The sequence below is a fragment of the Rhipicephalus microplus genome, chromosome 3 (assembly GCF_043290135.1).
Source record: "Rhipicephalus microplus isolate Deutch F79 chromosome 3, USDA_Rmic, whole genome shotgun sequence".
NCBI classification, from domain to species: Eukaryota; Metazoa; Arthropoda; class Arachnida; order Ixodida; family Ixodidae; genus Rhipicephalus; species Rhipicephalus microplus.
Genome location: NC_134702.1, coordinates 284,797,485 through 284,819,968, shown reverse-complemented (window position 1 = coordinate 284,819,968; position 22,484 = coordinate 284,797,485). Strand labels below are relative to the sequence as shown.

General features: G+C 46.9%; 2 protein-coding genes across 5 annotated transcripts in view; one reads left to right on the top strand and one right to left on the bottom strand.

Annotated features, from left to right (window-relative positions):
* Window positions 1-9,413, top strand: part of LOC119167716 (uncharacterized) — a 38,600-nt gene extending 29,187 nt beyond the window's left edge. Inside the window, exon 3 of one of the 2 annotated variants that reach the window (XM_075887747.1) lies at window positions 5,945-9,413. In XM_075887747.1, the coding sequence (XP_075743862.1) occupies window positions 5,945-6,026 (82 nt within the window). In that variant the 3' untranslated portion in view covers window positions 6,027-9,413. The remainder of the gene's footprint in view (window positions 1-5,944) is intronic. The other variant, XM_075887748.1, reaches the window with a different exon arrangement.
* Window positions 1-22,484, bottom strand: part of LOC119167698 (uncharacterized) — a 211,353-nt gene that overhangs the window by 14,492 nt on the left and 174,377 nt on the right. The gene's annotated exons all lie outside the window — the stretch shown is intronic.

The following is a 22,484-nucleotide window of genomic DNA, read 5'->3' as shown; positions in this document are numbered from 1 at the left end:
GTGAAGGTAGATAAACAAGTAATGGCAGGAATGTCGCCTGAAAGGCCATTCCAGGCAACTGCCGTGTGAGGAAAAAATGATGTTGAAAAAGTAACGGTGCGTGCACGTGGGCGTCCGACTTGAAGTGGATGATTAGTTCGTTGAGAGATGTACGCTGGGGGAACAAAATAAGGTGGCATGCTCATCGAGCTGTGAAAAAACTTATGAAATAACGAAAGACTGGCGATACGGCGGCGGAGGGAAAGGAGGGGCAGTTGAAGTTCTGCCTTTAGTGAAGATACGCTGACGTCACTAGAGTAAGAATTATTGATAAATCTAGCGGCACGGTTTTGAATACACTCAAGGGCGTCTTCAAGATAGGCCTGATGCGGGCTCCAGATTGGGGAAGCATATTCAAGTTTAGTTCTAACAAGGCTTTTGTAAGCCAATAATTTTACATTTCTAGGTGCGTTACGTAGATGACGTCGCAAGAATCCCAATGTTTTGTTTGCCGATGATATGACTTTCGTGATATGCAAACCCCATGAAAGATCGTTGCAGAGTGTGACCCCCAGATATTTAAAAGAATTAACAGTTTCAAGTGGAATATTACTGATGGAATATGGAAAAACAAGTGGAGAACGGCGGCGGGTGAAGGATAAGGCTTTGCATTTGTGAGGGCTAAGTTCCATTAGCCAATCATCGCACCATTGTTTTACATTGTTAAGATCACTCTGTAGAGCTAATTGATCAGAAGCGTTACAAACAGTGTGGTAAATAATATAATCGTCGGCAAACATTCGGATTTTACAGGATACATGAGATGGGAGATTGTTAATAAATATCAGGAATAAAATCGGGCCCAGAACCGACCCCTGCGGGACACCAGATGTTACCGGAAGTGAAGTAGAGGTAGCATTGTTAACAGAGACAGCTTGAGTGCGGTTACTTAAAAATTCACGGATCCACTTTAGGACGTCGGGGTGTAGGTTTAAGCGGAAAAGTTTCAACAGAAGGCGTTTATGTGGTACTTTATCGAATGCCTTCGCAAAGTCCAGGAATATGGCATCAGTCTGTACGTTAGAATCCAAGTTAATATGCAAGTCGTGCGAAAACATAGCCAGTTGAGTCTCGCACGACAAACCTTTACGAAAGCCATGCTGCGCAGAATTGAAAAAGTTATTTGAGTCTAGGAAGTCCATAATCCGGGTGTAGATGACATGTTCGATGATTTTGCATGGAATGCTAGTTAATGAAATTGGTCGGTAATTGAGGGGTGACTCTCTAATACCTGATTTGAATACTGGGGTGATATTTCCGTGTTTCCAATCACTAGGAAGCTCACCCGTGGAAAGAGACTGCGAGTAAAGTAGACACAAAAATTTTGCACAGATCTGTTGAGTGTTCTTTAGAAATTTTGAATTTATGTTGTCGATACCTGATGATAAAGATAATTTAAGTTTATCAATGATTGCCAAAACTCCGGGTTCAACAAAAAGAATTGGCGGCATGGAAGTACTGACTATGGTAGGCTGTGGTGGGGGTGGAATGTCAGTTTCTGTGCTAAAACCCGATGAGAAAGCTCTATTAAACAGGTCGGCACATTCCGAGTCAGTGGCCACATCACCTGCTTCATTAGTGAGAGTGATAGTTCACGAGTGGTTGGGATTTATGACCTGCCAAAATTTCCTAGGGTTACTAGCAAGCATTTTCGGTAAATGAGAGTGAAAAAAAGAATGCTTAGCGTTTCGTATTGCCGTGAGGTAAGCTTTTTCAGCAGCATAATATTTTAACCATGCGTTTTCGATATTCTGCTGCTTGGCGGAACGAAAAAGGCGTTTTTTCTTATTTTCTAATTTTTTGAGCGTTTTAGTGAACCATGGTTTTTGGGAACAGGCACGGAAACTGAGCTTAGGGATGAATTTTTCGACCAGTGTATCACATTTATCCTTAAATAACTTCCAGTTATCATGCACCATGCGATAAAGAAAATTATCTTCGAATATTGGAAGAAAACAGTTTAATTCATCATTTATAGCAGTGTAGTTTCCTTTATCATATAGTCGTATGGTTTTTTTGGTGGTTCGTTGTTTTGGAGGAGTGATTAAAATGTCGGCTTGAATTACTTTATGGTCGCTTATTTCTGACAAGTAGGAAATAGATGTTACACTATCAGGAATACTGGTTAGTATTAGGTCTAATATGTTTTCACAGTCTTGGGTTACGCGGGTTGGTTTGGTGACAACTTGAGCTAGGTTGAAATTTAGACATACATTAACAAATTCACTCGCCTCACTCTGTAGCCCTCCGTTAACAGTTAGATTAGGCCAGTCAATATTCGGGAAATTAAAGTCGCCAAACAAGATAATATGGGCATTAGGGTACTTTGTTGAAAGTTCATTTAGCACCGAATTAAGCTTGCCGGGAAAGTCAGGATTCCTATGTGGGGTCCTGTAGCACACGCCAATTAAAACTGATTGCGGTACAGCTTGGTGTTTTATCCATATTATTTCCAAGTCTGACGAAATATTTACAAAAGTTGCGGGTAGGCCCTGGCTAACAGCAATGAGCACCCCTCCTCCCATTCTGCCGTCCCGGTCCTTACGGAAGATCTGAAAATTAGGTAAGTCAGCTAGAACTTCCTGGTCGCTTACGTCACTATTAAGCCATGTTTCCGTTAATAAAAGCAAGTTGCTACTGAATGATTAAACAAGATTAGAGACAATTTCGTGTTTCAAAATGAAACTGCGAATGTTGGTGAAGATTACGGAAAGAGACACGGTAGATTGCTGCGTTGGTTGGGGATTAGTTGATGATAACGGACGACGCAGTGATTGCTAGGTTACTTCCTTCACTGCCTGGGAAGATTCATCAAAGACGTAGCGTTTAGAACCTATGAGCAAAGTTTTGAAGCTTAATTTAAATGCTGTAGATTTTGATCTGGCAAAAGTGACAAGGTGTCTTCATGCATGTCGGACGGCAGGGGAAAAGTCCTCACCAACGTTGTAGTTAGTGTCTTTAAATTTCTTGCCTTCCGACAAGATCGACTGTTTGACCTTAAACGAACTAAATTTTACAATTACAGGACGGACGCGGTCAGGCGAATGGCGACCAAGGCGGTGTGCGCGTTCCACTTGTGACGGCTGTATTTCTAGTTCAAGGTTTTCAGTGATACACCGAATGACTGTTGCCTCTGAATCGGCAAAGGATTCTTTGGGATTAGGATCAGGAATACCATAAAATATCAGGTTATTTCGGCGGGAATGGTTTTCGCTAACGTCTGCACGGGATTGAAAGTTACGATAATGCCGGGTGATATCAGTGGTTAAGGTTTTTGTGTCATCTAGCTCTCTGCGCATGCTTGAAAGTTGACAGTAATGCGTTTCCAGATTAGTCAGACGCTTGCATACATCATTCAGTGCTGCGTCAGTTGATCGCAGATGATCTTTAACAGTTTGAAGTTCCGCGATCAATTTGGTTTGTGCTACAGAAAGATTTTTCAGCTCGGTGAGTACAGCATGTATGGTATCTGGAGGCCCCGGGTTAGTTTCAATATCCCCTCCCAAAAGCAGTAATGAGCGCAGCACTTGAAAACATTCGACAATAATAGCAACACAGCACTGCGGGCCCGGCAGCTGTACTAGAGAATAATTACTTGACTTTATACAAAAGAGAACCTGGGTGTTACCAACCTGCATAGTGAAGACGAACGGATTAGTAGACTGCGCTTTCGCACAGCTACCGAGCCCACAGAGCGGCGAAGACGGGTGGCACTCTTTTATAGCCGGTGACGTCGAAGTTTGCTTTGATGAGAATGGCCAGGCTGGAACGTAGATCGAGACATCTGGCGGCGGTACGATGAAGTGAAGATCGGTCGAGAGATGGCACCAGTTGTGGGAGCCATTCACAAAGGTGTTGGGGGCGGAATACGGCATTTGTCCGGTAGGCAGGAAAGCCGTCAGGAGCGAGCTCGTGAGAACGGTGAGTATCCGCATAGTGAAGACGAACGGATTAGTAGACTGCGCTTTCGCACAGCTACCGAGCCCACCAGGTTCAAGAGTCGCAGCTGCAAGCCATGAGCTATGCTGAAGTAGCCCGCTGTCAAGCCCTGCCTCTACGCCAATGCCAAGACGCTACATCGCTGCAGTTTCACCCTCAGACATCACCACTGCCCCCCCTGTCGTCATACTGCCCGCCAGCCGGCCAGCGGTACACGCCAAAGAAGACAGACATTTGGCACGCTCCCGACCACTGCCTACTATGCTACTGCAGGGAAGCTGCCCACACCTATTGCCGCTGCCGACAAATAAAGCTACGCGGTTTTGACGTGAATGCGCCATGTCCACAGCGAGGTGAACGACCTAAAGATATCTCCAACTACCTCGCAGGAGCACAGTGGACACCCCGAAGACCTTCCCGTTCACTGTTGCCAAGCCACTAGATGTCACCACAACACCGCCAGTACAGAAGCCCTAATCGAGGCCATTTCCCCAAGCCCATATTCGAAAAACTAAAGGCAGCAACCGATAGAAGTGTGGTTTTTGTACAACGGCCTACCAAAGACACCTGAAAAACGGCACCTGAAAAAAAGATGGAATGTGTACAAGACCAGTGGTGCAATCTTGTACACATTCCAAATTCCAACAGAGGCGTTCCGTTCATTACACCAAAAAGTGGGCGGCCTGTATCGGTCGTGAGGATGAGGGGAGCAACAGCCAAAGAAAGAAATGGAAGCCTATGTCATAATTTTCACGTCAGCTCGGGGACCGCAAGTTGAGATGTGTTTCTAACATGTTGAGAAATGTTTAACTATTATTGCTCACTAGTAAAATGTGTTGGCACTAATTTTCAAACATTTGGAATACACAATTGAAACGTATTTTTCTCGTTATTGTTTTGAAACAACGCTAGGCGGCACCAATTAGTGGTACATTCAGTGGTGGCACTAGGTACAACCCCGTTTCAAACAATTGCTCTACTCATGTCTCCACCACTATTTAAATTCAAATGGCACGACTTTTGAAGCTATTGGCTCAGTCGAGCAAAATCATGGCAGAGGGCACCTCAACCAGAAACCAAAAAGAGCGTCTCCTCCGCGTTTCTGAGGCCCAGCGCGCGATGATGCTCGCCTTCATGGAGGAGCATCCCCATCTCACAGCGAAAGCCATGGAGCTGGGACACGGCTTCACAGTCACCGACTGGTGGCAACTGTGGCAGGAGCTGAAACGGGCTTAACTATGAAGGGCCTGCCCAGAAAAAAAATCACAGCATATCCACGGAGTGAATGATGATGAGTGGGGCAAAGCTTGAAAGAGTTTTATTGGTAAACCGTGAATCCTCTATCGGTCTGTCTGTCCATCTGTTTATGACAATGCACCCGGACATACAGAAGGTGAGGCTACAACAACGAAGGGGGGGGGGGGGGGGGGGACTGAGCCACAGCGTAAGTGCATGAGGCCCGCTGCGACACCACAGCTATCAAAGAGGAACAAACGTGAGTGACCGTCGAATGGTCTGGGCGATATGTTCTTTGACATTGGTGTATATTTTAGACCACTAGCTCACTGGCATCCAATGATAAGGTCAAGTTCGTCACACAAGATACACACTGTTCATTTCGATAGATGAAAACATTTTCGGAACTCTTTTTTATTCAACTATTCAAATGCATCATTTTACCTTCGTCGTTTGTGCTTGGCTGCCGAGCCGCACAGGCGAGACTAAAAACCATGGCACAAAAAGGAAACGCCATGTTTTCAAATGCCCAGTTACTGAAAAGGCATTTTTGAAAGAAATATACTTTCTTAGTGGGCAGGAAATGTTTTAGAAGGAAGATAGAGAAGAGAAATATGCAATACCAACCAGCCCAAGTAGCCACTCTTTAACTGAAAAAGCGTGAAGAGCTTACATTTCAATCCAATCCTTGCCACCTCGCAGCCATTTCAATCTATATGTTTTGTTTCAGACGATCTCTCCAACCGTTCCTTCGCCTCTGCCTGAAAAACGGACAAAAACAGACATGCGACACCTTGGCTGCCGTGAAATAGAACATCACGACATTCGTCGCAGTTCGAATGGGTCGATCCCGTGCGACTCAATGGAATGGAATGACTCCATCCGAATTTGGAACGCATACAAGATTACACCATGGAAGCCCTCCACGTCCTACACGACTATCTGATGGATGGACACCTTGTTGTTCCCCGTACGCTCACAAGAATACAGGAATAGTACTACTAGCCATGACTTACAGCCGATGTCACTCATTACGTCAGGACATGCCGAGACTGTCAATGACGAAAGACACCGCCGACTAGGCCAGCCGAACTTCTCCAGCCCATCGAGCCACCAACCGTTCCAGCAAATCGGTATGAACCTACTGGGACAGTTTCGTACGTCGACTTGCGGGAATAAATGAATCGTTGCAGCCACCAACTACTTCACCCGTTACGCTGAAACAAGGCACGACCTAGAAGCAGTGATGCCGAGGCAGCGAAGTTCTTCATTGAAGATATCATTCTGCGTCATGAAACACCAGAGGCCTTTATCACTGACAGAAGTACCGGCCTTCACTGCTGAGTTTACGCAGGCGATTTTGGCATACAGCCAGACAAGCCACCGTAAGATGACAGCGTACCACACACAGACCAACGGCCTCACCGAGCGGCTAAACAAGTCAATTGCCAACATGTTGGCCATGTACGTTGATGTAGAACACTAGACGTAGGATGCCATTCTTTCATACGTGGCCTTCGCATACAACACGGCAGTTCAGGAGACAACGCAGATGTCACCATACATGTCAGTCTATGGAAAAAAAACCAGCCATGCCACCAAATGTCACTGACGAAGAAAACCTCGACGTAACTGTCTACCTTCAGTGTGCCGAGGAAGCCTGACAACTCACCCGCCTCCCCATCATGAATCAACAGACAATCGAAAGCCGTCGTTACAATCTTCAATGACATTTTGTGGAATACCAGCCCGGCAACTGTGTTTGGGTATGGACGCCGATACGTCGACATGGCGTCAGTGAAAAACTCATGTGACGGTACTTCGGATCGTACAGGGTAGACCAACGTCTCGGCACACTCGACTACGAGGTTGTCCCCGACGGCATCACAAACTCTCACCGACGGCCTGCGTGACCTGAAGTAGTTCATGTCGTGCATCTCAAGCTGTTTCATGCGCATTAACTAATTTAAGAGCTGTGTTCATTGTTGTTGTTTATCTATTATTGCGCTTTATTGTTGGTACTTAATTATTATTGTGCTTTTTTTGCTTTACTGTTGTTGTTTCTATTGTTGATGTATTTCCACCGGTGTTCAGTTTTAGGCATTGCGACGATGCTTTTTCACAGGGGGGCAATGCCATGCACATTTCTTATTTACACAAATGTTTCATTTGATTTGTTTCATTTGATTTAGTATTCTACACAGGCCACAAAGCCTGTGTAGAATACTCAGCCAAAACTGCGTCTCACTGTTCTAGAACGTTCACGATTATTGTACATCATTTTGTTGAGATTGCACGCAACATGCAAACACTCGAGATCACAGTGGACGCCCATTAAACAGAAGTCGATTGAATGAAAGAGCCGCATAAACGAAACTATCTAGGCACATTTGGTTGGTCTCCTATATATTTAATGATAAAAAGTTTCGGGTAATCTGAACATTTTTTTCGCTTACATCAGTTAAATGAAACTAAAACGGGCAAAATCCATGAACGGCAGATGTAGCAACGGCAGTCTAGCAACCATGAAACAAATGCCAAAGCTAGCTTTGTTAAGTGAATCCAGTAATTGCACGTCTGCGCACGCCGAGCAGCAATCGACGTCTCGTCGTGAATTTGAGGACAGTTTTGAGAAACCTATAGCTGAAGTTCAAGATGAGGGCCTGTGCTCAAGTGGTGATGAGATGGTGTGTGATCCCAATCTCCTTTCAGTGGCTGACAGTGTGTCAAGAGATGGTGTCACCCTGTTGCAATGCTACTTTGAACACGATGGTGGCACAGAGTTCCTGCCAGGCCTTTCAGCGATGCCTTCCAACTATGTCAGAAGGTGCTTGAGCAAGGTCAAGCAAATTGTTATCACCTCTTTTTTTCCAAGTCAGCAATATTAGCAACATTTTCCTTTCTACCTAATCAACTATAGTAGTATCAAAATGTTCTTGTTCAGTCGGCTACAGTTGGTGCTTTTGAAATAAAGTCATATTTCATTTATTTTGTGGGCTTTGCTTAAATAAAACTTTTCATAAATGGAACAAATTTTCTTGCCCCTTCGAGTTCCGTTTAAGAGGAGTCCACTGTATTCTAGAGCTTGTGCAAAAACCAGTGCTAAGGCTGGAATATTCGACTGGCAAATGTATTAATACCGATACGCTTCGCCATTTGTCAGTTAATCAACGGCCGACACTCTGTTCACCCATATCAGTGCCAGTGTCTTTCTGTAATCTGACTTTCCTTTTACGTGGCCACAAGTTCAGCCCAGTAAACAGTAGTGTCTTGCTGTAATCTGACTTTCCTTTCACGTGGCCACAAGTTCGGCCCAGTAAACAGTTTAACTTGAACACCCCATCTGCTCCCTTTGGTCACATCAAGGCCCGGTGACAATATACCATCACAAAAATTTTCAGAATGTGCCCGTGCGAGTGGAATTATTAAGATTTCTCGTGAGCAAGTGAGGTCTATTGGGCTAGTTAGTTTTTGCACCTGTAGTGTCCAATTGATATCGTGTCGGCTCCCTAACTCCCTATTTCGCAATAACTGTAGCATAGTTTTTTTTAATAACGATTTGTAGCACACTGCAATTGCATTATCTCTTCTTTCATCCCAACTAACACGCTGGAAGCTGAGCAGGGAGGGATGGCACAGGGAAAGAAAATCCCACTGAACCACTGATATCCTGTCAATATAGCAATAGGATCCATACGTCTTTGTCTAACGATAACATCTAAATGACATCTAGATAAGGTGCTATTCTTATAGTCTACAAAGCCTACGTATTCTTAGCGTCGTATGCATTTCTCTCTTAGACAAAAACTAGATATCGCAAATGACGTCGCATATACATGCTCTCAACATCAAATGCATCGCAGAACTTTCTGTCTTCCAAGTTTTGTTATCAGTCCGTTACACTACATTCAGCGCAAAATGCGCCTACGATGTTCGAGAAGCTTCGAGGCTTCAGTAGATCGTTTTGTTAAGATTACGCCCACTTACGGACCATCACAGATTATTCTGGAACCTACGTCGCTGCTAGCGATAACGCTAGAATATTCGATGGCAAGGGTATAAATGCTGACACTGTTCGCCACTTGTCAGTTAATCAACAGCCGACGCTTCGTTTGCCGCTATCAGTGCAAGACTGCTACTAGAATCCGACTTTCCGTTCACCAAGCACAGGTTCGCCCAAATAAACAGTTTGATCTCAACATACAGTCTCCTGTCTTTGGCCACGTCATGGCCCCGTGACAATATATACTGGCACGTAAAATCTAGAAAGTGCTCGAACATAAATGGACATGTAACTTTGAGCGTGTTTAATGCATACACTTACATGTGCGGGGAGATAAAGCGCACGAACTACCATAAAATTAACATGTGTAGCGTTAAATGCTGCCGTACATGATAGCGCCAAATCATGCAGCCCGAAGGTGTCTTAAAATTTGAAGCACTTTAAGGGCCTTGGCTGTCGTCGCTTGGCATAACGCAAGAAAAACTACATCAATATAGAAAAGATGAAGCAAGTTGTAAATAGAAAAAGATGTAAAAGAAAGAAATAGGAAGAAAAATAGAAAGCGCAAGGAAATAGATTAAAAATATAGGCAAATTGAAGACCGAAAAAACTTAAAAAGAAAAAAAAAAGAAAGAGAGGAGGAAAGCAAGCTCTGGAGAAACAAAGCAAACTTATTCCCAGCCCCGCACTTTCGGCAGGCTTGCAGCATGTATAATTTTGTGTGCAAGAAACCTGCGCTCCCTCTGCAGTCTGAGTCTTAGCTGGTGTGCTATACTGGCAGAAAGCATCAACACCATGACGCTGGCCATAAATTTGTCGTCTGACAGCAATCCGGCCAGCCTTGCCCCACCGCAGTGGTCTAGTGGTAAACGTACTCGGCTACTGATCCGCAGGTTTCGGGTGCGAATCTCGGCTGCGGCGGCTGCATTTTCGATGGAGGCGAAAATGCTGTAGACCCGTGTGCTCAGATTTGGATGCACGTTAAAAAAACCCAAGTGGTCAAAATTTCCAGAGCCCTCCACTACGGCATCTCTCATGTGGTGGATTTGGAATGTTAAACTCCGCATATCAATCAATCCGGCCAGTCTCATGCTTTTGATGCTTTCTATAAAATGCAGCTAAGCGGCAATGAGCAAGACTGCCGTGGGACCACAGGTCTAACACACCAACTACATGCGGTAAGTGTGCAAAGCGCATGAAAAACCTTTTATTTACCTAATGACAATGTCCACGTATATCTATCAAGTGTCCATTCAATGTCTATGCGCAACGTACCTGCAACCTTACTCGACCGAGCTTTTAACAGTTCTGGGTACATCTAATATTCGTAATTTGGATTTCTATGGATATCTAAGAGACATTTACAATGTCCACGAAAAACATACCATGGATGTCTATACAATATTTGTGGTTTACTGGGATATAGTCAATCCCAGATATATTGAACTCGAAGGGTATCAAGAAATAGTTTGATATATTGATGATCCGAAATACAAAATATGTATATTTATGACCTTAATTAAAGAATTTAAGGCCTCAGAACTCATTACAAGGGCTAACATAACGATTTGCTCACAATATAATGAAGAATAAGGTGTCATCTGCAAGTTACCACACTTTATTTCGCATGAAAATAGTCCATAAACATGTCTTGTTTCTTGCGCCTTATCAAGTTCCTGTCGTTCTCAATATCATTGAAGCTTTTCAAATAAGCAAATTCAGCTCATTCGACCTCAACAGCATTAATTGACGCAGAGCGCCGATGCAAGCTTTGTAGGGCAGCAATAGGTTCGTTAGCAGTGGCAGCGATGGCATATTCATAACTGCACGGATACACTTTAGCAGCATCAGACACGGAAGCCATGACCTCACCATCGATGCAGTCAGAAGCAGCTACGTCGTCATCTGCAGTAATAAGTTGTGCACTGTCCAAGATGGTGCCCGGAAATACTGATAAGTCTCAGAATTCATCGAGGCACCGCACGCCAGCAGTCATGACTGTTGGAAAACAGCAAGCACGTGCACGAGAGGCACGTGCCCTGATGTTGCTAGTGAAAGAGGATGACTACGTAGACTGAGAGACTCGCACACATTTCGCCCGTGTGCTGTTTGTAGCCTCTGTGACATGTGAATTATTCTGTGTGAGTAAATTATCCTTTTTATTACAAGGTCTCGTGTGCTTCAAGGATACCACAAAGACAATGTTTCAGAAGTGGGATGGCAACAACAGATTAGCCAACGTGAGTTCGTTCATCGGGACTGATTAACCCTAAATTGAACGCACCAACAATCAAGTTAACCCGATTGGTGGCGGAGACGCGGACTTCAACCACGGAGACAAGATCACGGCTCGTGACTTATTCTAAGTTCTTCAAGAAAAGAACAGACAGGAGTAAAAGTGTGCTTCAGTCTTTTCGAGCAGCTTTGGGAGCAGAAATAATACGTTCTTTAGGTAGCTTTGGAGCAGTAAATGGGGCATTTTGGAGCAGCTCTGGAGCACCAAAAGGCGTGTTTTGGAAAATCAAAATTCAGTTCCGGAGCAGATTTCTTGGGTCACATGTCACAGTTAACTAGAATCCTTGTTTTCACTTTGCTTTCTCACTCATCAACAAAAAAAAAATTTATTACTCAGCATTTCAATGTTAAAATGTTGCAATGTTCAAAATGTGATTAAAACACCGCATCTAACATGAACTTTAACTCAAGACTAGATATGAACTAATATAATAAAAGTTATCTCATACTAAACCACTAGAGCTCTATAAAAATAAATGTAACTTATGTTACGGTCATTGAAGTGTTGTAGCCAAAATAAGAACAGTGAAGACATTTAGATGGGCTCGCCGCATCGCTGCTAGGCAATTAAGGGGATATGCTACTCGAAGACACTTTTTCTTTAATATTCACCCCAGAGGAATGAAACTTGAGCTGTTTATGGAACTTTTTATGCTGATTTCAAATATTTAATTAGTTTTGTTGCAAGTTACACACTTTTAGCTCTGCAACATCACAAAGTGAAAACCTTAACCCTTTTGCCCCCCCCCCCTCTTTTCGTCCCTAAAATTCTGTAATGTTCTAGCATTCATAATGCTTCAAGTAAAGTTTAGAGTGCAAATAACTAATTAGAAAGCACATACAAAATATGTAATACGCATGAAAAGTAATAAACATAAAAAGTTCGTATTTCACCTGCCCTAGTTAGTAAAGGTATACATACAATTTTTTTATTACACAATAAAATGTTGACATTTAAACTAGATAATTGCATTTGTCATACTCTCGAAAAAATTGGGGCAAAATTTCATGCAGATCCGAGCACTAGAAATGCCCGAAAAAGGAGGGGTACATTGGAAGAAATGGCAAAATTTGTGTTTTGAAAAAAAGAGTTTTAAAGTTAAAATTGAGTTTTTATTTATAAAAGATATTATTAAATCAGATGAAATTTGCACACCAAAAAGAACAATCCTTCTCGTAGTGGCCACTGCGACTAAAATACGCCAGCACCATGAGTTTGTCCCTCTCGGTGTTTTCGAGCCGACTCTTCACAAACATTTCGCTCACAGACAGGGCCATGAAACGCTTGCCAAACGTCCGCTCCATCTGGGAGAGCCTTGTGCCAACGGCAAGCTAGGAAGAAGTTCGACAGGGCTGCGAAATCCAAACTAAGTCAAGTGTCATGCCATTTTGCAGCTATGTTTGTGCCACATACCGTCGTACATAAAGGCAATGTCGTTCCTGCTAAGTACTCTCACTGCGAGCTCTTTCGATTTCTCAAGATTGGTGCTGACGTCATCCATTGCCGCATCACGAACTTTCTGGCTAACGGTGGTGAATGACTTTGATGCATTGGCTTTTGCAAGCCAACAACTGCCGTAAATCGGACCAGCTGCTTGTAGCCTATTCCTAGAGAGCGCGCCGCACAACGGCTTTCACTTGCGAGCAATGCCTTTTTTCATTCATAACGGAGATAATTACACGAGAAAAGCATTGTTCAGCTGCGCTGCTCAACAAGACATGGACCCCGCAAACAGGTTTCAGAGCACATACAGGCGCGCAGCGGCCAATGACGGTCCCCGATTCGTATTATGTGATAAGCCAGATGCGGCGCTCGAAAAACGCACAGAAGAGTGATTCTTTTTATCATTTCTTGCGCTGCATCATCGAGAGAAACTGTTGTTTGAAGAGTGAGGCTCGACTCTTCGACTCATGTAGTCAACAATGGCTAGCAGCGGCGCATTATCGGCGGCAAGGTGCTCGAAGAATGCACACTTTCGACCTTTTAACAGGCACCTTGCGCTCTTTAGATGAAATTTTAAAGCATTTCCAGTTAAGTCTCGACCTGTAATATTTTTTTCATAACAGTAGAGATACTAATCTTGTCAAAACAGGCGAAAATAAAAAATCGGTAATTCTCGCGTTTTTCGACCCGCATCTCCTCTCAAGTGATTTTTTTTATTAGGATAGGAACTATACATGGGCACTCAACGGCTTTTCGCCGTTGCCGCCATGTTCTGCGTAAATACAAGTTGGCAACATTCCCATGCATCATACATTCTTTACGTGTGTAAAATTGCTCAAGCTGGGGTGGTGAGCGCTGCTAAAGAAGAGATTAAACGAGGCGACCGATCTCTATCACTCAGAGGGCGCACACAACACTCTCCCACCACATTTTACACCTGCTGTCGAATGCTCAAGCAGAGATGAAACACGCCGCCCATCTTGAACGAGCATGAAAAAATACGTGGTGGAAAGGGGTGACGGGTCTGAGCTTTCAGCCATCGTATTGTCATGAAGTTGTGAGGTTAACGAAGGCAGCAGCCGCTGTTTTCATGAGTGTGCCTCATATGGCGAATTTGTGCTCGAAAAACGAAATGTCACTCTGCAAGCAATACAAGCTGTGGGCTGATAGCAGCAAACCAGAGCGTCGGCCGTCGATAATCTGCCAAGCAGCTCAGTGCGTCGCCATTTATACACATGCCATCTAAGATTCCCACGTTATTGCTGGCAGCTGTGCATAGTTTCAGAACAAATTCTAATGTACGTGTTGTGCGCGTAATTTCATCAAAAGGTTTTAATATTATCTGAATTGTTCCCAGTCATTCAGGCACGGTTCGCAAAAGGCAGTGTTACACGCGTACGGCATTACCATCACAACATTACAAATTCTTGCTATTGCAGTCATCATTTCGCCAGTGAAACTGGATTTTATTTTGTTTTTAGGTTTATATAATGTGGCTAACAGCTTTGCAGTTAAACTATATATATAGTGTAGCATAATGAGGTATACACACAAATGCCACCTTAACAAGATTCATGCACAAACTGAAATACGTGTCCAAACTAATTTAATGTGGATGCAGTTGCGTCCTTTGTATAGCTCACGCATCTTGCTCGGTCGATAATGAAACTCGACTAAATTTGGCGTTGCACACGCAAATTGCCATTCAGGTGCCACTTGGCACAGCAGGTCAGATTGGCACATAATGGGACAAATGGCGCAGCACTTCCACTCCAGGGGTGGAAGCGAGCTTGAGTCTTTTGGAGCAGCTCAGGGAGCAGAAATAATGCAGTTTTGGAGCAGCTTTAGAGCACCAAATGGTGTGTTTTATAGCATCAAAATTTAGTTTTGGAGCAGATTTCTAGGGTCGCACCAAATCACTGTTATGGTGTATTTCATTGGGCGTCTACGAGTGCTCTGGAGCGCTTTGAAAAGTGAGTGACAGTTCGGTTCGTAGAATTCGAGCGCTTGGACTGCCTTCAGTTAGTTCTTTCAGAGCGTGAGCCTCCCACTTGGAGCAATCCTGACTGTTCTGACTTCGAAGTGAGAGTGTGGCACAGCCTGACCGAGAGGACGGATCACATGACACAAGCCGGCAAATCACATGGCTGCCGGCAGGTGAACCAGTTGAACAGTGCCAACAGTGCGAGAGCGCGCTTTCGAATGGGACATCGCCGGGCGCGTAATACTTCCTGCATGTGCATTGCTAGTGGCACTTCTGAGCATGAGTGTGGTGAGCTCACATTAACGAAGCCATAAATGCACCATCTTAATGGTTCAGAAAGCGCAGCTGCAGCCACGACACTACAGCGCGGCGGCTACAACGAAACGAAGATGCAAGTGCAGGCCGAGTTGGTCGAATAGCCAATGCAGCGTATACTGATGGTGTCGTTCACCATAACACTGCCGTGATCGCTGTCTTCATAGCTGCTATATAAGCCCCGCCGCGGTGGTCTAGTGGCTAAGGTACTCGGCTGCTGACCCGCAGGTCGCGGGTTCGAATCCCGGCTGCGGCGGCTGCATTTCCGATGGAGGCGGAAATGTTGTAGGCCCGTGTGCTCAGATTTGGGTGCACGTTAAAGAACCCCAGGTGGTCGACATTTCCGGAGCCCTTCACTACGGCGTCTCTCATAATCATATGGTGGTTTTGGGACGTTAAACCTCACATATCAATCAATCATTAGCTGCTATATAAAAAAATAAAAACTGCTCAGCAGCATCGATGATTTAAACAACCAAGATCGTTATCGTAACAGTGGTGGTGTTGATGGGGTTTGTTTTAATTGGTCGTCTCATGGTTGTACGTGATAATGTCAGTCATTTTCTCAGGTACAGGAATGCTGTTAAACTGTTCAGACTGTCTAGAACGACGATTTAGTGGTTTAGTAGTGTGTGCGGGGCCATAGAGCAAGAAAAAACAAAAAATCTCGAGGGTACGTTCTTTGACCGACAGGGCCACTTTTCTTCATGCTATATCATTAAGACACGTACGCAAGCTCCCTTGAATACATGTTTAAACTCAACGATTTTTCTTGAAGGCTTCCTATTGCATTGGCTTCACGCTTTGGAAAGATAAATGAGCGCACAGCTTGTGCCTCGAGCTACATCTTTATTACTTAAAAAATTTTATTTTACGATGCTTCACTGCAGTCAATTATGGTGAATTCTGCTAATGAGACATACACATAAAAACACCTGCCTTTATAGATGCCAAAAAGACACGGCTAAGTTCACCCGTCGGTGGCACAAGCTTAGCTCAATTGTTTTTGCACGCACGCCCTGAACAACACGCAGCGTCCTCTGCTCCAAGCTCGGGAAGAGGAGGTGCACGCCACGCCGCAGCTCTCTGCACTTTCTCTTGAGCGAATGCAGGCCGGTTGAGAACTCACGCAGCACTACGCTCACGCCTCGACAAAACGAGAGAGCCAGTGCAGAGCACGCACGCAGCACCAGCAAATTTAGGAGAAAGATGCTGCACCCGTCGAACTGGTGCCACCAGTGCAGCTAAATCGAAGAGACCTTCCAGCTCGCATACAGCCACGTGTTTTGTCTTGAAATACAAATCAGATGATGATTGCCTGATTAATGTGCTGAGCTCGAAGGTATATTGATGCATCTAACTATGTCCAAGATGTCCACTGAACTGATTGGCACCATTTGTCAATGTGGTGCAGGGCTGTTTACCACAGCCAGTCTAGAGCACGCGCCTCCGAACTGAACGTGTGTTTACCTGGCAGCTTACTGCGCTCATCGCACAGTGGCGCTATAGGCGCGCCGCTCTGAGATTTCCGAGGTATTCCGCTAGTATACTGGTTCTTCCGCTCTGATTTCAAGCTGTCTCGGCATCTGGCGACTCCGAGCCAGAGGACAAGAGTGGTCAACCGAATACGCGATTGATTAAAACTTTTGCTTTCTGTTAAGTGCCACAGCCAACATGAGAACCCTGAGGAGATTTAGATGTGGTTGCCACGCCACTGCTAGGCAACGAAGCGGAAAATTTTCCATTACAATAGGAATTAAACAAACACTCGAGGAGTTTTTTCCGTCGCTGCCAGCATAAGCTACAATTTAGTAACATACCAGGCATATTGTCACGGGGTCGTGACGTGGCCGAAGACAGGAGACTTCGTGTTAGGATTTAACTGTTTATTTGGGCGAACCTGTGCCCGGTAAACTGAAAGTCCAATTACAGCAGCAGTCTCGCACAGATAGCAGTCTCGGACTGATAGCGGCGAACGGAGCGTCGGCCTTCGATCAACAACTGACAAGCGGCGAAGCGCGTCGGCATTTATACTCTTGCCGTCGAATGTTCTAGCGTTATCGCTGGCGGTGGCGCAGCTTCCAGAACAATCTGTACCGTTCGCACAGTGGGCGTGATCTTATCGAAATGATCTACTACAGTCCGGAACCTTCTAGAAAACTGCAGGCGCGGTTTGCGCTGAGAATCGTGCGGTGTTTTCGGACGATAACAAAAACTTGGGAAATGGAACGTGGCATTGCCCCCCTCTGAAAAAAGGCATCGTCCCGATGCTTTAACTAAAGATGAAAGTACAATAATAATGCAAGAAAGTACAATGAATAAATTACGATACAACAATAATACAAAAAAACACTAGTTCAGTTTGTTAACGCGCATGAAACGGCTTGAGGCGCGCGACATGGACGACTTCAGGTCGCGATCGGCGTCGTTGAGAGTTCGTGATGCCGTCGGGGACAACCTCGTAATCAAGTGGGCCGAGCCGTCGAACCACCCTGTACGGTCCGAAGTACCGTCGCAGAAGCTTTTCACTTAGTCCACGTCGGCGTATCGGCGTCCACACCCAAACACGTTCACCGGGCTGGTATTCCACGAAGCGTCGTCGTAGGTTGTAACGGTGGCTGTCGGTCGTTTGTTGATTCTTGATACGGAGACGCGCAAGTTGTCGGGCTTCTTCGGCGCGTTGAAGGTACTCGCTCACATCGAGGTTTTCTTCGTCGGTGACATTGGGTAACATGGCATCGAGCGTCGTTGCCGGGCTCCTTCCGTAGACCAATTTGTATGGCGATATCTGCGTCGTCTCCTGCACCGCCGTGTTGTATGCGAAGGTCACATACGGAAGAATGGCGTCCCACGTCTTGTGTTCGACATCGACGTACATTGACAGCATGTCGGCGATCGTCTTGTTAAGCCGCTCGGTGAGGCCGTTGGTCTGTGGGTGGTACGCTGTCGTCCGGCGGTGGTTTGTTTGGCTGTATGCCAAGATTGCTTGAGTTAAGTCGGCAGTGAATGCCGTTCCTCTGTCGGTGATAAGGACCTCTGGGGCGCCATGTCGTAGAACGATATTTTCGACAAAGAATTTAGCTACTTCGGATGCACTGCCTTTTGGCAGGGCTTTTGTCTCGGCGTAGCGGGTGAGGTAGTCGGTGGCTACCACGATCCACTTGTTTCCGAAAGCCGACGTCGGGAACGGCCCCAGTAGGTCCATACCAATCTGCTGGAAAGGTCGGCAAGGTGGATCAATTGGCTGCAGAAGTCCCGCTGGCCTTGTCGGCGGTGTCTTGCGTCGCTGACAGTCCCGGCATGTTCTCACATAACGAGTGACGTCGGTGGTAAGACGTGGCCAGTAGTACCTTTCTTGTATCCTCGCGAGCGTGCGAGAAACACCGAGGTGCCCTGCCGTTGGATCGTCGTGAAGGGCCTGCAGGAGTTCTGGTCGCAGAGCTGAAGGCACCACAAGAAGGTACTTAGCTCGAAGCGGTGAAAAGTTTTTCTTTTGTAGAAGACCGTTTCGTAGAAAGAACGACGCAAGTGCGCGCTTGAATATCTTCGGGACTTCGGCGGTCCTGCCTTCGAGGTATTCTATTAGGGCCTTAAGTTCCGGGTCGGCCCTCTGTCGTTCAGCGAAGTCGTCGGTAGTTATCGTTCCTAAGAAGTAGTCGTCATCCGGGTCGTCGGGTAGCGGTTGGTCGACAGGCGCACGAGAGAGACAGTCGGCGTCGGAGTGTTTTTTGCCGGACTTGTAAATGACAGTAATGTCATATTCTTGAAGTCTCAGGCTCCATCGTGCGAGGCGACCTGAGGGGTCCTTCAAGGTGGCTAGCCAACACAATGCGTGGTGGTCGCTCACAACTTTGAAGGGCCTGCCGTAGAGGTAGGGGCGAAATTTCGACGTAGCCCAGATGATGGCAAGGCACTCCTTTTCTGTTGTGGAATAATTTGCTTCTGCTTTGGATAGCGATCGGCTGGCGTAACTAATAACCCTTTCAAGTCCGTCAGCCCTCTGCACAAGAACGGCGCCAAGACCTACGCTGCTTGCGTCAGTATGTATTTCTGTCTCGGCGAATTCGTCGAAATGGGCAAGTAACGGAGGCGTCTGGAGGCGATGTTTAAGCTCCTGGAAAGCGTGTTCCTGCGGCGTTTCCCACTTAAACTCCACGTCGGCCTTGGTAAGGTTAGTGAGAGGATCGGCGATGCGGGCGAAGTTTTTCACGAACCGCCTATAATAGGCACACAGGCCCAGAAATCGGCGCACGGCTTTCTTGTCAGTGGGCGGCGGGAAGTCGGCGATGGCGGCTGTTTTCCGTGGATCGGGACGAACTCCAGACTTGCTGATAACGTGACCCAGAAACAAGAGCTCCTCATACGCAAATCTGCACTTTTCTGGCTTCAGTGTGAGTCCGGAAGTCTTGATGGCTTGAAGTACAGCTTCAAGGCGCCGAAGATGCTCGTCGAAACTCGACGAAAACACGACGACGTCGTCCAAGTACACAAGGCAAGTCTGCCACTTCAATCCTGCCAGTACTGTATCCATAACGCGTTGAAACGTTGCAGGCGCTGAGCAAAGGCCGAAGGGCATCACCTTAAACTCGAAGAGGCCGTCCGGTGTTATGAACGCCGTCTTCTCTCGGTCTCTTTCGTCGACTTCGATTTGCCAATAGCCAGTCTTAAGGTCCATTGACGAAAAGTACTTGGCGTTATGGAGCCGATCAAGTGCGTCGTCTATTCGTGGGAGGGGATACACGTCCTTTATTGTGATTTTGTTCAGGCGGCGATAATCGACGCAGAAACGTAGGGTCCCATCCTTTTTCTTCACTAACACCACGGGGGATGCCCATGGACTCTTGGATGGCTGGATAATGTCATCCCGCAGCATTTCATCAACTTGTCTCTTCATGGCCTCACGTTCTCGCGTCGAAACCCTGTACGGACTCTGACGGAGTGGTCTGGCATTTTCTTCGGTTATGATGCGATGTTTCGTGATTGGGGTCTGCCGAATTTTCGATGACGACGAAAAGCAATCTTCGTATTGCAGGAGCAGGGCCTTGAGCTGTTCTTGCTTATCGTTCGGAAGTCTGGGATTGACGTCGAAAGCTATGGGAGGGGCTTGGTTCCTCTGAGCAGGTTCCGCAGAATCGGCGAGGGCGAAAGCACTAGTGGCTTCGACAATTTCTTCGATGTATGCGACCGTTGTTCCTTTGTTCACATGTTTGTACTCATTGCTGAAATTCGTGAGCAAAACCGTTGCTTTGCCTCCCCGCAGCTCTGCCATTCCTCTGGCGACGCAAATATTTCGGGTGACCAACAGATGCTGACTGCCTTCAACGACGCCTTCCAAGTCAGGTGATTTGGGAGCGCCGACTGAAATAATGACGCTTGAGCGAGGCGGAATGGTGACTTGTTCTTCCAGCACATTCAAGGCATGGTGTCCTGACGGCGTGCGCGGCGGTAGTGCTTCTTCTGTGGATAACGTTATCGACTTTGTTTTTAGGTTGATGACAGCACCATGGAGGCATAAGAAGTCCATGCCAAGGATGACATCTCTCGAGCAACGCTGTAGGACTACGAAGTCTGTAGGATAAATACGGCCGTTAATGGTGACTCTCACTGTGCAGATTCCTGCAGGCGTTACGAGATGACCTCCGGCTGTGCGGATTTCAGGGCCTTTCCAAGCTGTCCTAACTTTCTTTAACTTCGCGGCGAACGACCCACTGATGACAGAATAGTCGGCTCCAGTATCGACGAGAGCAGTCACACTGTGGCCGTCGATAAGAACGTCGAGGTCGCTAGTTCGCCGTCTCGCATTACAGTTAGGGCGTGGCGTCGGGTCACGGCTGCGTCGGCTTGTTCCGCTGCTTCCATGCTGCGTCGTCAGGCCACCTTCGGTAAATGAGCTTTCGCCGTCAGGGCTTTGCCTGGCTGGCGTTGTGTTCGGAAAGCTCCATCGCGGCGGCGTCGTCGTCGGAGGATCTTCGGTAGTTCGTCGCACAGCAACCGCACCTCCACCGGTTGCTGCCCTTAGTTTCCCGGATACGGGCTAGGAGACCGGCTCCGCGTTGGGCCAGAGTACTGCCGGTGGTGCGGTGACGTGCGGAGGCTGGGCGACGGCGAACGCGAAGGGCTTCGTGGTGTCCACCGAGTTCCTGTCAGGTAGTCGGCGATGTCACGTGGTCGTTCTCCTGGCTGTGGACGCGGTGCATTGACGGCGAAGCCACGCAGTCCCATCTGTCGGTACTGGCAACGGCGGTATGTGTGTCCGGCCTCGCCGCAGTGGTAGCAGAGCGGGCGATGGTCAGGGGTGCGCCAGACGTCAGTCTTCCTCGGTGCACTGCGCTGGGCCGCTGGCGAACGGTATGACGTCGGTGGGGGTGGTGGCGGCGGTGGCGTCTGTCGACGGAAGTGCGATGGGGCGGCGTTTTGGCGTGGACGGGGAGGAGCGTTGTGGCGCAGTGCAGCGGCGTAGCTCATAGCTTCCGGCTCGGGCAGCGGTGCGTGGGAAATTTGAAGCGATTGCCGAACTTCTTCTCGCACAATGTCGGCAATTGAATCCACTTGAGGCTGGGCCGAAGGCAACAGCTTGCGCAGCTCTTCCCGCACGATCGCTCGGATCGTTTCACGCAGGTCTCCGGAGTTACTGGCTTGAGCAGCAGCGCAGTCTGCAGTCAGGCGACGAATATACTGTCTGGTGCGCATGTCCAGGGTCTTTTCGATAGTGGTCGCTTCTGCTACAAATTCTTGGACGGTTATCGGTGGGTTTCTCATCAGTCCCGCGAAGAGCTCCTGTTTGACCCCTCGCATGAGGAAACGAACTTTTTTCTCCTCAGGCATGTCTGGATCAGCGTGACGGAATAGTCGGGTCATTTCTTCTGTGAAAATGGCGACATTTTCATTTGGTAGCTGAACCCGAGTCTCTAATAAAGCAGCGGCCCTCTCTTTGCGAGCGACGCTCGCGAACGTTTGAAGGAATGCGCCGCAGAAAACATCCCACGTTCGGAGCGTGGACTCCCGATTTTCAAGCCAAGTCCTTGCGGTGTCTTCCAAATAGAAGAACACACGACGCAGCTTTTCGTCATGGTCCCAGTGGTTGAGGGCGGCCACACGGTCGTATGTCTCCAGCCAGGACTCCGGGTCTTCGAACGATGACCCATGGAAAATTGGTGGTTCCCTGGGTTGATGCATGACCATCGTGGGCTGGGACGCTGCGGTTGTCATTGTCGCTGCAGTCGCGGTCA